General features: G+C 42.6%; 1 protein-coding gene across 3 annotated transcripts in view; it reads left to right on the top strand.

Annotated features, from left to right (window-relative positions):
• The window catches only part of RNF121 (ring finger protein 121), an 88,728-nt gene that overhangs the window by 68,364 nt on the left and 4,507 nt on the right, over positions 1-15,857 (top strand). For all 3 annotated transcript variants that reach the window (XM_059133752.1, XM_059133737.1, XM_059133744.1), the window contains 2 exons: positions 2,513-2,620; positions 5,239-5,359. In XM_059133752.1, coding sequence (XP_058989735.1) covers positions 2,513-2,620; positions 5,239-5,359 — 229 coding nt within the window. The remainder of the gene's footprint in view (positions 1-2,512; positions 2,621-5,238; positions 5,360-15,857) is intronic.

The raw sequence follows: 15,857 nt of genomic DNA, 5'->3' as shown, positions 1-15,857 counted from the left end.
ACTGTCTGTCTCCCCCACTAAACTGTAACTGTGAGATCAGGAACCACATGTATTTTGTTTGTCCCTGTATATCCAGGCCCTACCACAAGGCCTGGCACATAGTAGCCTACTCTTTGAATTTTTGTTGAATGAATGAATCTCAGCAAATTTGCAATTTTTCAACAAACAATGCTTCTTTGGTCATAGAACAGCCCCTGCCTGTATTATTCTTTGTATTTTGTCCAAATGCATTTCTAGTTTGATCCTCCCAACCAGCTTGTGAGGTCATTTAAGATCTGTACTTGACAGAAAGAAAGAGATTTTCTCATTCATTCATTCATTCAACAAGCACCTGCTATGTGTCAGGCCCTGTGCTGAGCGCTGGGGATACAGACCTGGATAAGACATGGTCCCTGCCCTCAAGGAATGCTCGGTTTAATGGAGGAGATGGACAAGAAAGCAGCTGTTTCAGTGCAGTTGGTAAGTGCTGTGAGAGACGTGTGTACAGGTCCAGGAGAGCCTAGCAGAGGAAGTAGCCAGCCTCAAAGTTGTAACTGCCAGAGCCAAGGCTTCCAAGTTGCAAGTTGCTCTTTTCCCCATGCATTTTATGTTCTGCTTCACTGTAAGGTTCTGCTTTGGCCTTCAGAGTTTCCTTGTACATGGTAAAATTTATCTTCAAGGTGAAGTCAGTGATTGAGAAATTCCTCCATGATTTAGAAGTAGTTTACATTAAGGGCCATGATAGAAGATAGAGCCTCTGGAGTCAGATGCTTGTGGATTATTGGAAACTCTAGCCGTGCCAGTTAATTACCTGATCTGTATGGCTTCACTTTTCTGAGCCTTGAACGTTTTACCCCTAGAAATGTGATAATAATTGCTCCCTCATAAAGGGTACTATGAAGAAAAAGTGTAAAAATATACTTTAAGAGTCAGTAACAACCCGGGCGCCTAGGTGGCTCAGTCGTTAAGCATCTGCCTTTGGCTCCAGTCATGATCCCGGAGTCCTGCGATCCAGCCCCACATTGGGCTCCCTGCTCCATGGGAGGTCTGCTTCTCCCTCTCCTACTCCCCCTGCTTGTGTTCCCTCTCTCACTGTGTCTCTCTCTGTCAAACAAATATATAAAATCTTTAAAAAGAAAAAAAAGTTAACAACCAATATTAGCTTATAGGTAAAATGACTGAAATTGTGTCTATGACATGGGAGGTTTTTGATGATAATAACTAACATTTGTAGTGCTTTATAATTTCAAAGCACTTTCATAAACATCCACGCTTATTCATGTAGCATTTATTGAGCATGTATTATATATACCAGGAAATGGACTCTGTACAGTCCATTGAGGAAGGTATCATGGTTTCCTCCTTTTACAAGTAAGTAAACTTGTCTTAGAGTAGTGATTTGATTTTACCTGGGATTACCCAGCTAATAAAACTCACTTAATCCAGATTCTGCCAAAAATTCTACATCCTTTCCACTGCCTCACTCCTGTCTGATGAGTGCAAACCCTGGGTAATGGAGTTTTGTGTTTCTGAGAGCAGGCATTGCAAAATGTTTGGGGCCTTTCCCTTGCCTGAGAACTTCTCACCACTTGTTTAGGTAGGGACCTAAGCTTCCTCTCTGTGGTCCATCAAGCTTGGTAGTAACTTGGTTTCGGAGCCAGACAGGCTTGAGGTGTTTATTCAGGTGAATTCCTCATTTGCTGTCATCCCAGATAGAGTATTGGTTCTTGATTTCACACTACTTTCACTGACTTATAGAGAGCATTGCTCTTCGTTTGAGAACATTTTATGACTCCACCACCATCACACACATCCATTCAAAGGTATTCTCGGAGTGCCTCCTTTCTTATCCCTTCTTCTCCAGAAAGAAAATAATTTCAGAAGCAAATTCATTAGATACCATTTCATAATTGTCCTGTAGATAGGAGCATAGAAGTATTCAGGTTAACCATTCCCAGTACGAAAAGCTTGGGTGGCCTGGTTGGCTCAGTCAGAAGAGCATGCAACTCTTGATCTCGGGTTGGTGAGTTCAAGCCCCACATTGGGTATAATGATTACTTAAATGAGTATTTTTTAAAGGGGAGGGGGAGCCCATAGCTGATTCTCTTTTTCATCTTCCCTTGAATTGTCTTTCCTGACAAGAACAACTGGCCTTCCCGACCTGTTCCCATCTGAACATAGATATAGTTACTAGTTTTCAGTTTCTTATCCAGCTAATCTGAATTTGAGAGGGCAAAGCTATCTAATGTCAGCTCTGCTTTTTTGTTTGTTTGAAGCTAAAAACTTTTAAGGCTCTCTTCTTCCCTCGATCTGAGACCAGGAAAATAGAAAGCACTAGCTCCTCCCTGGTGTGCAGGGGTATTTCTGCAATTAATGGAGTGACTAAGTCTGTAATAGTAGCTAAAGTTGCTTAGTAAGTCCTAAGCAAATAACATAATGTCCCCATTGATATAAGAGTAAGAGATTGTGGTAATCCAGAGGCCTCTAGGCAAGTTTCCATGTCAGCTATGCTAATTTTTTCTCCTTTCTCCAGGTTGGTTTATAAGTGGTTCCTGTTGATCTATAAAATCAGCTATGCCACTGGCATTGTTGGCTACATGGCTGTCATGTTTACCCTCTTTGGTCTCAATTTATTATTCAAGTAAGTACTCTTTGCTTTTGTTTTTGTTTGTGTTTGGGGAGGAGGGCCTGGTTAGATGTATCTTTCTTTCTGGACCCAAGTTGCGAATATTAACAAGGGGGCCATGGCACCCAGGATAGGAGACTTGGGCTTTGGGGAATGGGAAAGTGGGCCCTCCAGGATTTATGCTGGCAAAGAGAAAGGAATGTCTGGACATATAGAGTCCCAAATCATTGGTTATGTTTTCCAAGAACCTATATCTTAATGGAAAAGTGTCACAGAAGTAAGCATAATAATGATTATAGCCAGTTACCTATAACTCTTTCACCCTATCAGAGGCAGGAGTCTCTTTGAAACTGAAAGGAGTAAGTCCTTACTTTATACAATGAGAGGATACCTATGGAATTCTTTCTTCCAGGAGTAGTACAGGCTGAAACCATATACAGGCTCCACAAATGTTTATAGGAATTTATCAGTATAGAATCTAACAAGTCCCATCAAAGAAAACCAAGATATTTCCAGGTAGCTTCCTAATCTGTGTGCTTAAAAAAATAAAAATCAAGATTCTGCATTGTAGGGTGCATGAGTGGCTCAGTCAGTTAAGTGTCCGACTCTTGATCTCAGAGTTGTGAGTTCAAGATTCTGCATTGTATTAAAGATGATTATTCTGTAATTACAGTTCATTTTTACTTGCATAAGCTATACAAGGAGGAAAACAGAATTGAGAATATTGACCATTTTTATGCTCCTAATCAGATTAATTGATATAAGATCATGATGTCTAGTGGGTTAAATATTACAAGATTGATGAATACACTCAACTTTTTAAGATAAATGAAACTTACAACTTTAAGGAAACACGTACAGTTCCTGGTACAAATTTTTGACAAAGGTTGTTTTCTATAATAAACATTCAAAGATGGAAGGTTGCAATTTATTGGTCCTTAGAATTATTAAAACAAGCCTCCTGATGTACAGGCAAGATCTTTGTCTTTCTTAGTAAGTAGACTTGGACCCCCAGTTTTTTTTTTAAAGACTTTATTTATTTATTTGAGAGAGAGTGGGAGCATGAGTTGGGGGGCAGAGAGAGAGGGAGAAGCAGACTCCCCGCTGATCAGGGAGCCTGATGTGGGGCTTGATCCCAGGACTGCAAGATCATGACCTGAGCCAAAGGCAGACGATTAACCGACTGAGTCACCCAGGCCATTTTTAAAAATCTATTTATTTATTTGAGAGAGAGACCATAAGCAGGGGGGCTGGGGTAGAGGCAGAAGGAGAGGGAGAGAGAGGAAGACTCCTTAAGCATGCTATGTGCTGAGCATGGAGCCTAATGTAGGGCTCCATCCCAGGATCCTGAGATCATGACTGGAGCTGAAATCAAGAGCTGGCTACGTAACCAGCTGAGCCACCCAGGTGCCCCCGGACCAAAGTTTAACTTTGATGACATGATACAGAAAATGTATAGATATAGCTTAAAATGTTATGGTAACTGGTATGTATATATTTGCTAAATGACTGATTTTATCTTTTATTTCTAAAGCTGTGGCTGGCAAACTTTTTCTGTGAAGGGCCAAATATTTTAGACTTTGTGGACAAAAGGCGAAGTCTAGGATAATACATTGTATAACAAGAGAGGAAACTCTTCCCTTGCCCCACCTTGTTTGATGGATGGGCTCTCTCAGGTGGGAGGCATACTTTGTGCCTACTTGCCATCAGATGAGACATTCTCAGGAGGGCCCTGACAAGTGGGTGTGTGACCACTGGGATCATTTTTACTTTCTGTTCCATTGACAACCCAGATCTTGGTGTGCCCTTACCCAGCCATTGCAACCTGGGCAGCTGGCTGGAGGTGAGGCAACTTGAGTTGTCGTCTTCCAGAATGAAATTCCACTGGTTGGTGGTGTCCAGTGATTGCCAACAGTGGAGTCTCCAACACGCAGTGCCAACCAGAGAGGGCTCTAGATAGCTGCAAGGCATGTTGGGCAGTTGGAGGAGGCAGGCACTGGGGACAAAGTGGGAAAGAGGGGTGTAGGCAATACCTTGGCTTGGTCTTTGTAGTTCACAGTGCTAGCCTGTTCAGACGGTGCCAAGAGGCCATATAAAAAACAGGCATAACATTTGTGACAACATGGATGGAACTAGAGCGTATCATGTTTAGCGAAATAAGTCAAGCAGAGAAAGACAACTATCATATGATCTCCCTGATATGAGGAAGTAGTGATGTAACATGGGGGCTTAAGTGGGTAGGAGAAGAATCAATGAAACAAGATGGGATTGGGAGGGAGACAAACCATAAGTGATTCCTAATCTCACAAAACAAACTGAGGGTTGCTGGGGGGAGGGGGGTTGGGAGAAGGGGGTGGGGTTATGGACATTGGGGAGGGTATGTGCTTTGGTGAGTGCTGTGAAGTGTGTAAACCTGGCAATTCACAGACCTGTACCCCTGGGGATAAAAATATATGTTTATAAAAAATAAAAAATTAAAAAAAAAAACAGGCATAAGATTTGGTCTTATTTTGCCAACGCTTGCTTTAGCTGTTAAGTCTTCCAACTTTAGGTGCCTCCTTGTGTGTCCCAGAGTAATCCAAACCAGTTGTGTCTTAGGGCAGGCCTTATAGGCCATGCTGCTTTCCTTACAGGATCAAACCAGAAGATGCCATGGACTTTGGCATTTCTCTCCTCTTCTATGGCCTCTACTATGGAGTTCTTGAGCGAGATTTTGCAGAGATGTGTGCAGACTACATGGCGTCTACCATAGGGGTAAGTTCACCTGGGCTTTTAATACTGTCTACTGCCACCTCCACAGAGGTCAGTATAGCATCACTGGTTTGATGGAAGAGATAAGCCATCAAAAAATCCTTCAACTTAACAGTAGTATGAATGGAGATTTCTTCCTTAAAATTTGGAAAACCAGATCCCATAGACCCTGGAATTTTTAACTTTAGGGCCATTCTAGGAAAGAACCACTTTATCATTCAGGAAATTAACATTCAATAGATATTTAATGCCTCTGATGTGCCTGGACACTAGGTTTGTGCTGGAATTACAGAGGTTACATGGTTTTTGCCCAGATGGAGTTTATGCCCTAGTGACAGGGATGGGTATGAAAGTAACAAAACACACAAATAAATATAAAATTATAACATTTATAAAACTATGAAGGAAAGCTCCACAGTGCTGTGAACAAATGCAGTGAGGGCATTTGACCTCATCTGGGGCCCAGATGGGCTTCCCTAAAGAGGTGACTGTTGAGATATGTCGGAATTAACTAGATGAAGTGGGAAGTGATGTGGGTGGCAGATAGAGCAAAGTGCATGTGTAGATAAGAGTTCTGTAATGAGAGAAAGGGTGACATTTGGAGGAATTAAGCTACTGCAGTTGGAAGGATGGAAATGTCTGGAGAAGTAAGAGGCTAGACTAGAAAAAACCTTGAAAGCCAAGTGAAAGATTGTGCGTTTTATGCTAAAAATCCTGGGAGGCTAAGATAGAAAATGACATCTTCAGATTTGCACTTTAAAAAGATCATTCTGGCTTCTGGGTTGAGAACAGGTTAGGGGTCCACAGCTTAGAGTGACCCGTGAAGACTAAGAGGCAGTTGTAGTAGTCTAGGCAAGATGAAAGTAGCTTGGGTTAGGGGAGAGATGGTGTGAAGGGAGAGCGGCAAGCTATTTGAGAAGTATTTTGGTAGGACTTGGGTAGGACTTGAATAGAGATTGGTTCTGAAGATAGAAGAAAGGTACGGATCAAAGCTGATAGTGTGTAACTCGAGCCACTCCTTGGCTGGTATACTTTCACTGAGATAGAAAATGCTATAAGGTGGAGACCAGGGAGAGATTCTTCAGGCTCAAAATGTGGGTAAAGTAACAGCCAGTCAATATTCCTATTTCTTTTTTTCAAAATAGAAATGTGTGTTTGTTGTTTCGCTGCTTATGAAAGTAATGCATGCTCTTTTTAATTATGTGAACAACACAGAAGTACTCCTCATCTCAGTGTCAGCCCGTAGAAGACCCCACCCCAAGAAGGAATATTTCCAAGTTTAACGGTCATTTCTTCAGTTCTGTGCTGAAATTCGTGTGTCTCTGTCTGATGCAAGAGCTCTGAAAGGCCTTCAGAAGTTCTTGCAACTTGAGGTTTGGTAGTTTGCAGAGAAACCTTAAAAGAATGTCAGGGAAGTGGGTTCTCTTGGGGCAGCCAGATAGCAGTCTGATAGCAGCAGATACCAGTGGAGACCAATTTCAAAGCACAGGAAAGGATTGGCGCTGACTTTGTATGAGGTCCCTCGGGAACTCTTGGTGAGTTCAAGGCAATATTGCAGGTGGTAGGATATTTAGTGTGCGCATTTTTACATCAGTGCTACACAGTCTCATTTGTGCCATGGACTGGTAGGCTTTGGGCAATCCAGGTTAAACAGAGTCCTCAACCATCGCCTTTGATGACTTTCATCAAGTACAGTTTTAGACCTAGGACTTAGTTTCCCAGTGTCATGGGACTATTTTTATTTCTTCTGTAATGGATTAAAAGGAAAACAAAGTGTACTGGGTCATTAGATTACTGTTTGAACAACTGTCTTGTGTTTAGGCACATTTCATGGTCTCTTATCTGTTGGTATAGACTTCAGCTTTTCATTTAACCACTTCACTGTCCAGAAGGGATTTCCAGATACTTGACTTCCTAATTACTATCTTCACTTTCAACAACAACTTTTCCTGAAGTCTGCTTCTTTGGCACACTCAGCATTTCAAAATGACTGTTGCCAGTATCCTGCCCTTTACCCTCTTGTGATTTCTTTTTCTTCTCATTCTGTTTTTAAGGGCCAATTCTCTGATTTTCCCAGGGTGTTGCCACTTTTATCTCGAAATTATTATCAGCTGCCAATTTAAGTGTAGCCTTAATCCCCTTAGGCGGGTCAGTAATAACCAATCTACAGAACCCTCTTCAGTCCAAGTGGAACTGAGCTCAGAATTGATCCCCTAGTTAGCTTCTCCTGTAGAAGATGGAATCATTACATTGGCTTTCAAAAAATGGGATTTGAGCTGGACTTCTTTCCATGCTCTTGGGAAGGATTATTGGGTGTTCCATTGATTGCAAATGATAGTCCTTATTTTGATAATTCCATAATAATGATTAATAATAATGATAAATTGCAGTATCCTCAGAAGAGCTGCTGGGAGAATTTCTTATTAGGGTCAAGAGTGCCTCAGACAGCAGCTCTTGACCCTTCATATTGTCCTTCCTTCTGTGAGGTCTCAGTAGTTACGTCCAACACCTGATGCTTTTTCTATAATAGTCTGACCCAAAGATGAATCCACATACCTCTCTATACCTTTTAGTAGCATAAAAACACAAGGATCAAGCAATCACATTGAACTTTATTAAAGATAAATAGACATGAGTACTTAAATGAAGTTAATCTGACATAGCAGGGTACCTGCTTTCCCAGGCTTTCAGACCTACCCCATCCAACTCTCAGCCTACCTCTGTGCAGCAGGTGCCATCTTAGCATGCATCACCTGGAAGTGATGGACATCTAGACAGTCACTGTCCTCCAGATGTCTAGACCTAGAGCCTATGTTCTGATTAAAAAAAAAAAAAAAAAAAGTAGGCCTTTAACTCAGGCCAGTCTTCTGAATCATGGTGTCTCTACCAAGATCCACCTCTTCCCTAGAAAATTGACATTGAGAATAGGTATCTCTTTCATAGGAGCCGCTTTATCCAGCTCCTGTCCCAACAGAATACGACCTTGCTGATCCTCACTCTTACAGTTTGCTCTTTGCCCAGGCCCCCATTTCTGGGGTAGGAAGCAGGCTGTAGGAACACTGGGACAGCTTGTGACAGTGCTGGATGGGTGAACAGGAGTTCATTAATTTTTTCTTTCCCACAGCAAATGATGCAGAGATTTAGTGGCAGCAGTTCTGCGGGGGCTCACGATGCCCACAGGTTAGGTTAGGCTAGGCAGGAATGTGGGGGAGGGGACTCCCAACTTGGGATAAAAGGATGCACTGTACTTCCTTTACAGTTCTTTCTAACCTGAGAATTCTAGGACTCTCCTATCTCTCTCTGCCCTTTGGTCAAGTGCACTGTGGTCTGCCTAGGAACACTTGGGTCCCTGAGCCACGGCAACCTGAATTTCAAGAACGTCCCTGGCCTTGAATTCAGAACCTGATCATTGGTTTGGGGACGGTAGTTTAAGGGAACCAAGACACTCCAGCCTTCCACGCATTTGTTAGCCAACTCATTCTTTCATTTATTCAAGCAATACTTACTTAGCAGCCTTTCACAATGTGCTGGGTATGACCAGTGTGGCCTTTTACTAGCTCCTCCACTGCTTGCTTCCATGTAGCAGCCCTAGTCATTTTTTAATTATGATAAACTACATATAAAATTTACCATCTTAACCATTTTTATGTCTGGTTCAGTGGCATTAAATACATTTACAGTGTACTGCAACCATCACCACATCCATCCATAGAACTCTTCATTTTGCAGATTGAAGCTTTGTACCCCTTAAATAATAACTCCACAATCCCTTGCCCCCCAATCCCTGGAAACAACCATTCTGTTTTCTGCCTCTTTATGAATCTTTTTTTTTTTTTTTTAAGATTTTATTATTTATTTGACAGAGAGAGATCACAAGTAGGCAGAGAGGCAGGCAGAGAGAGAGAGAGAGGAGGAAGCAGGCTCCCCGCTGAGCAGAGAGCCTGATGCGGGACTCGATCCCAGAACCCTGAGATCATGATCTGAGCCGAAGGCAGCGGCTTAACCCACTGAGCCACCCAGGCGCCCCATGTTTCCTGCCTTTTTAAATTTGACCTGCCTAGGTACCTCATGCGAGTGGACTTATACAATACGTGTCCCTTGTGACCTGCTTATCTCACTCAGCATAATGTCTTTAAGGTCCACCCATGTTGTAGCAGGTGTCAGAATTTCCTCCTTTTTTCGGACTGAATAATATTCCATTGTATAGCTCAATTTAAAAGGGCTATAAAGGGGCACCTGGGTGGCTCAGTGGATTAAAGCCTCTGCCTTCAGCTCAGGTCATGATCTCAGGGTCCTGGGATTGAGCCCTGCATCAAGCTCTCTGCTCAGCGGGGAGCCTGCCTCCCCCCACCTCTCTGTCTGCCTCTCTGCCTACTCATGATCTCTGTCTGTCAAATAAATAAATAAATAAATAAATAAGAAAATAAAATAAAAGGGCTATAAATAGGGGCGCCTTGGTGGCTCAGTTAAATGTCTGACTCTTAATCTTGGCTTGGGTCTTGATCTCAGGGTCATGAGTTCAAGCTCTGTGTTAGGCTCCTCTCTGGGCATGGAGAATACTTTAAAAAGGAGGGGGTGCTAAATAAATAATCTCTTTGTGCATGTGTGTCTGTGTGTGTGCGTGCACGTAGCCTGTTATAAAAAAAGAATCCCATTGTGTGTATATGCCACATTTTTAGTCCTAGGTGTTTTTCATAGTATTTTGTACGATCTGTGATCATAGCTCCAATCCCAGAGAGTTATAGTTGATTTTGGAGCTGTTCCACCTACTAGGTGGGGAAGTAGGTCTGATTCATCTCTTGGTCCCCCTCCAAGAGTGGTTTGACCTACTAAGATCTGTGGTTAATTAATTTCAGGGTTCCTGAAATGAAATGATGAGACTTAAAATTGTATTAACACATATTCTCAATTCCTCTTCATTATTCTACACTACTCTGTTTATTCTATATGACAGCTGTTTTGCCTCACATGGAGAAATTGTAACTCTTCTTGAGTCAAGGGAACCTTGGATGGTGTTTGTTTTTTTCCAGCTGGTCACTGTGAGGTCATAAGCTTGTGACAGCCAGTCATTATAGTTTCCATTCACACCCAAAAGTCATGTTGGAATGGGGGTGGAAGACAGGATTGCAAAATAAGCCTGTTTTCTGGGGCCCTCCCCTCAGAGAGGGCTGTTGGGCAGACAGGGTTGTGGCACACCGTTTCTGCTCCATTGGGCCATGTGTTCTGCCTCACACTTTTCTTTCTTCTAAGTGAGTTCTATGCCCCAGATAACATTAGGACAGGATTAGCTGCCCATTCATCTCTTCTGAAGTAGTGGGAAGAGGTAGGGGGGTTAGAGTCAGATGAACCTGGTTTCAAATTCTAACCTACTTTTAATTAGCTGTGTCCTCACGAGCAATTTACTTTACCTCTCCGATCTTGTTTTCTCAGCTGTAATATTACTACCAGACATGAAGTGTTGTAAGGAACAAAGGCATGAGGAAAAGTACTCTACAGAGTAGTCTGGCCCACAGTATTTACTAGAGGATGACGACAGTAGCTAACAATTATCAATTGTATCTTCTGTTCAGTACTGCTATACTAGAAAGCTACATATTTTATGTCTATAATCACCTGGAGCACAGAAACTCTGTAGGATTTCTTTGTATCTTCATCATATGCAACACACAGAGCAAGACACAGAACAGACAAATCCTAAATCACGAGCAGATGCCAGTTCTCTCTCAGATGCCATCTGTTGTCTGAAGTTATCTCAGACCACTCTGTGACATGGAATCTCATCTACTGTAACCCTGAGAAATAGTATTTTATTCCCTTTTCAACAAGTTATTTCTGAAATCATCTGCTTGAACTGACCAGGCACCACCTCTCTGACTTCCAAGGCTCTCCCCCTCCTTCTCCTCCTTTTCCCCCTCCTCCCGTGTCCTAACCAGCCAAGAGAAGGGGGCCAGCTGGAGGCGCTCCCAGGGCTTTCCTGGCACACACATTCTGTGATGTGGTGTGGAATGCAACTCCTGTTTACTTCCTAATCTCCTGCTACGTGCAGGCTCCTGTGCTGGGGTTTTCTACTCACATATTTGTACCGATCTCTCCTTCCATTCAGTTACAGTGGAAAAAATATCCTTTCTTCCATCGCAAGCCAGCCCTGCCTGCACTGTGGATTCCCTAGCCTCTTTCCTTCTCAAGGACCATTATGCTATTGCATTTCCTTTATTACCCTGTGACTTCCAACTTCTCCCTCTCTATTGGGCTCTTTGCCTTTTAAGTATTCTTTTTCAAAAACATCAACCTTTCTTTGACCCACTTTCTCCTCTAGCAACTGACCCATTTCCTGTCCTTCACAGCTAAACTTAGAGAAAGCTCCTGTCCCCTTTTGATTACTTTCTGCATACTCCTTAGCCTATTCTAATCTGGCTCAGCTCAAACCCTTCTTCTGAAATGGCTTGTACTCAAGTCACTAGTGACTGTGTCACTAATTCTGACCTCAGCAGTCATCACTGGCTTTTTTGACACTTCCCTGTCCTGCTAATTCTGTCTGTCTCTTCTGCTAATTTGTCCTCCCCTTGAATGTTATTGTTCCTCTGAGTGCAGACCCAAGGCATCTTCTCTACACTTCACCTAGGCCTTCCCCTTTTCCTTTTCTGCGACTGTCTAGACCTCTAATCCAGAACTTTTCTCAGCACCAGAACTTTATTTAGTCTTCAGCTGTTTATTTAGACTTACCAGTCTGTCCACTTCTCTAGATTTCTTTTGCCATTAATTATCCTAGACCATCAGCCTGGCCCAGTCTCCAGCATCTCCTGCTTTTGAATTGTCATTGTTACTTAGCTAAGATTCCTTTCGGTTTCTCAAGCACACCAGGTTTCTTTCTGCCTCAGGGCCTCTTCCCTCTTCTGCCTTTCTTCTTCTCACTAACTCCCACTGCCCTTTACCTCTCACCCTCAAATGTTACTCCTCCAAAGAATCCTCCTCATGTGATGTAGGCTTAATTAGGAACCCCTTTCTTAGCCCTTTACTGTCTTTGAAATAATTCTTATTTTAGCCTTTTTAATAAGTAGTTCTTATTTTCTCTAAATATTTATTTTTTTAATGTCATTCTCTTGTAGTTGTAGGTTCCACAAGGAGAGAAGGGTCTCTGCTTTTCCAGCATTATATCCCAAGGACCTAGTCCTGTGCCTGGTACTTTAGTAGGTGCCCAGTATATTTTGATGGAAGGAAGAGTTTGGGTGGCTTACTCAGGTTCATCAAGATAGTAAGTGACAGAAGACTGCTGTTAGGTCTGTCTGATCCTGATAAACCATAGGTCCCCCTTGAGCTAAGTCTGTGGAGTTAGCTCACTGCCTCACTGTATCGTATGCAGCTTAGCCCCAGTGCCTCCTGATGGTCTCCTCGTGTGTGATTTCTATGAGCCCTGGGGGTGCTGGGCCTTCCTGGTTTGACAGCTTACCTGATGGCTTTGTTGAAACACTGTGAGATTTGACTGTGCCTGCCTCTTGCCACATTAGCTTCGCGGGGATATCTCCAGAAACTAGGAGCCTAACCTTTCCTGGACATCCCTCCTTCTGTCTTCACCCTCATCCAAGTTCCCTTTCATCATGCATCCTTTGCCTCTGTGTTCTTGTTGGGGAGAACTCTGGGGTGTTTTGAGGTTAAGCTTTTCCTCAGAGCTTTAACTCCTCTCCTGAGTCAGAACATTCCTGTTTCTTTTGTTGCCAGTGCTGTGGGCCAGAGTGAGTGGCCATGTTTCTGTGCTACATGATTGTACCAGGATTCAGTGCTGAGCTGGACCCAGACCTCTTGGTCTCTTGTCTCTCCGTTTAGTTGATAATGCCTAGAAATTCTAAGCCGGAACACCTTTCAGAGCCATACACCTGTCATGCCCTGGGGAAGTGTTTCTCAGAGCTCCCCCACAGTACTAACATTCCTGAGATTCTGGCTTTTGAGAGTTGCACAGTTAATGAACTCCCACAGGTTTGGCCTTTCCCCTGACTTAGCTTATCCTTTTCCACTGCCTTTTTAACTCTCAGTAAATAAACCGGAAACGTTCAAGTAACTGGCTCTTAGTGAGCTAAGTAGCTGATTGTTCTACAGCGAACATTCAGCAGATGTTATAGGACACTTTGGATAGAATTTGGGTAGGAGTCCAGAGGGTCTGGGTTCACGTCCTCTCTTATCTCTTTCCTCTTCTGGGCTTTGGTTCACCCAGCATTAGGGCTGCTCTGGTGTTCTGTGGTAACCACTCAAGCTCACCTTGAGTTGCTTCAGATGGGTTTACAAGAGAGTAAGGTGTATGTGAAGGCAGGAAGCTCTGTAATGGATTTTTGGGGCACTGTGGCATCTCTGCCTCCTACCCTTGAGGACTCTTGGTATCCGGTAGCAGTTCTGATGACTGAGAGGCTGTTCCTCAGAAGGGCACCTTGGAGTAAGCAAAGCCTCCATGTTGAGTGGAAGTGGCAGTCAGCTAGTGTCACCCTCTCATATTCCCTGTCCCAGCACCTGTGTGCCCTGTCCATTCTCACCCAACCTCAGGGTTTTGGCTTTTAAAAAGACAGGTGTTTGGAAACAGAAGAAAAAAAGAGAGCAAACTCAAGTTTAAGGAAATAGAAAAAGGCTAGATGCAGTAAATCTACCTGACAGGTCCAGATGAGATTGTAATAACAAATGCAGAAAGCTTTTTCACAATCCATTATAGAGTCTTACAGAATGTTTAAAAGTTCTGGAGATTAGTTGCACAACAGTGTGAATATACTAAGCACTAATGAACAATACATTTAGAAGTAGTTAAGGGGCGCCTGGGTGGCTCAGTGGGTTAAGCCGCTGCCTTCGGCTCAGGTCATGATCTCAGGGTCCTGGGATCGAGTCCCGCATCGGGCTCTCTGCTCAGCGGGGAGCCTGCTTCCTCCTCTCTCTCTCTGCCTGCCTCTCTGCCTACTTGTGATCTCCCTCTGTCAAATAAATAAATAAAATCTTTAAAAAAAAAAAAAAAAAAAAAAAAAAAAAAAATAGAAGTAGTTAAGATGTATATTCTATATTATGTGTTTTTAACCACAGTTTTTAAGGCAAAGGAAAGAAAAAAAACAGGTCTTAGAAAGTGTCAACAAATAAATTTCAAGTCTTTTCTCCTTGGGGTAGGGGGAAAATGCTATATAGTTGTGTAACAATAAACCACAAGGAAATTGTGCAAAACTTGATATTTCTTTTTGGAGCATGGAATTGGTTATTTGTTGTAATTAACTGGTAATAAATAATTTTTAATCTAAAAGTAATATATATTCATTAAAGAAAATTTGAGTGCAGAAAAGTAGGTAAAAGAAAAACATCACCTATGAACCTACTATCAAAACATCCCTGGTGTGAACATTCTGATCTATTTCCTTGTGATCTTTTTCTTTGTATAGATTTGGGCTTGTCTTTACATATAATACCAGTCATGTTGTGCTTCCAGCTTTGTACGCTACTTTTTGACACTGACTGTTATATCTCTGGCTTCAGTTGCCTCACTGCCTGTTAAGTTCCTTGAGTGTGTACCAAATTTATTTGGGCATTCTCCTTTTCTGATCAAGCATGATTATTTCCATTTCTTTGCTTGTTTTTATTATTTTATGGGTTTTTCTATTATATAACTTAAAATTCACCCTTTTAACCATTTTTTACAGGTTTTATTTATTTATTTGACAGAGAGAGAGAGAGACTGCAAGAGAGGGAACACAAGCAGGGGGAGTTGGAGAGGGAGAAGCAGGGAGCCCAACACGGGGCTTAATCCCAGGACCCTGGGATCACGACCTGAGCCGAAGGCAGACTCTTAACAATGGAGCCACCCAGGCACCCCTAGCCACTTTTTATTTTTATTTTTTAAAGATTTTACTTATTTATTTGACAGATGGAGATCACAAGTAGGCAGAGATGCAGGCAGAGAGGGAGCGGGGGAAGCAGGCTCTCTGCTGAGCAGGGAGCCCAACGCGGGGCTCAATCCTAGGACCCTGGGATAACCTGAGCCGAAGGCAGAGGCTTGAACCCACTGACCCACCCAGGTGCCCCCCTAACCATTTTTTAAATGTACAGTTCAGTGCATTAGTTGCATTCACAATGTTGTGCAACTGTCACCACTAAAATTTTTAAGATTTTTCATCACCCCAAGCAGAAGCTCTGTGCCCATGAAACAGTAACTCCCATTCCCTTCCTCCAGACCCTGGCCACCTCTAACCTACTCCTTGTCTTTATGAATTTGTCTATTCTAGGTATTTTATCATATCAAATGGAATCATACAATATTTGTCCTTTGGTGTTAGACATTTCACTTAGCCTACTGTTTCCAAGGCTCATGCATTGTAGCGTGTATCAGAGCTTCATGATTTTTATGACTGAATAATATTCCATTGTGTGGATATACCACATTTTGTTTTATCTCCTTACCTTTTAATGGACACTTGGGTTGTTTCCACCTTTTGGATGTTGTGAGTAATGCTCCTGCGAGTATTGGCTTACAAGTGTGTGTTTAGTC

Source organism: Mustela lutreola, chromosome 1 (assembly GCF_030435805.1).
Source record: "Mustela lutreola isolate mMusLut2 chromosome 1, mMusLut2.pri, whole genome shotgun sequence".
Taxonomy (NCBI): domain Eukaryota; kingdom Metazoa; phylum Chordata; class Mammalia; order Carnivora; family Mustelidae; genus Mustela; species Mustela lutreola.
This window is presented reverse-complemented; position numbering and strand designations above follow the sequence as displayed.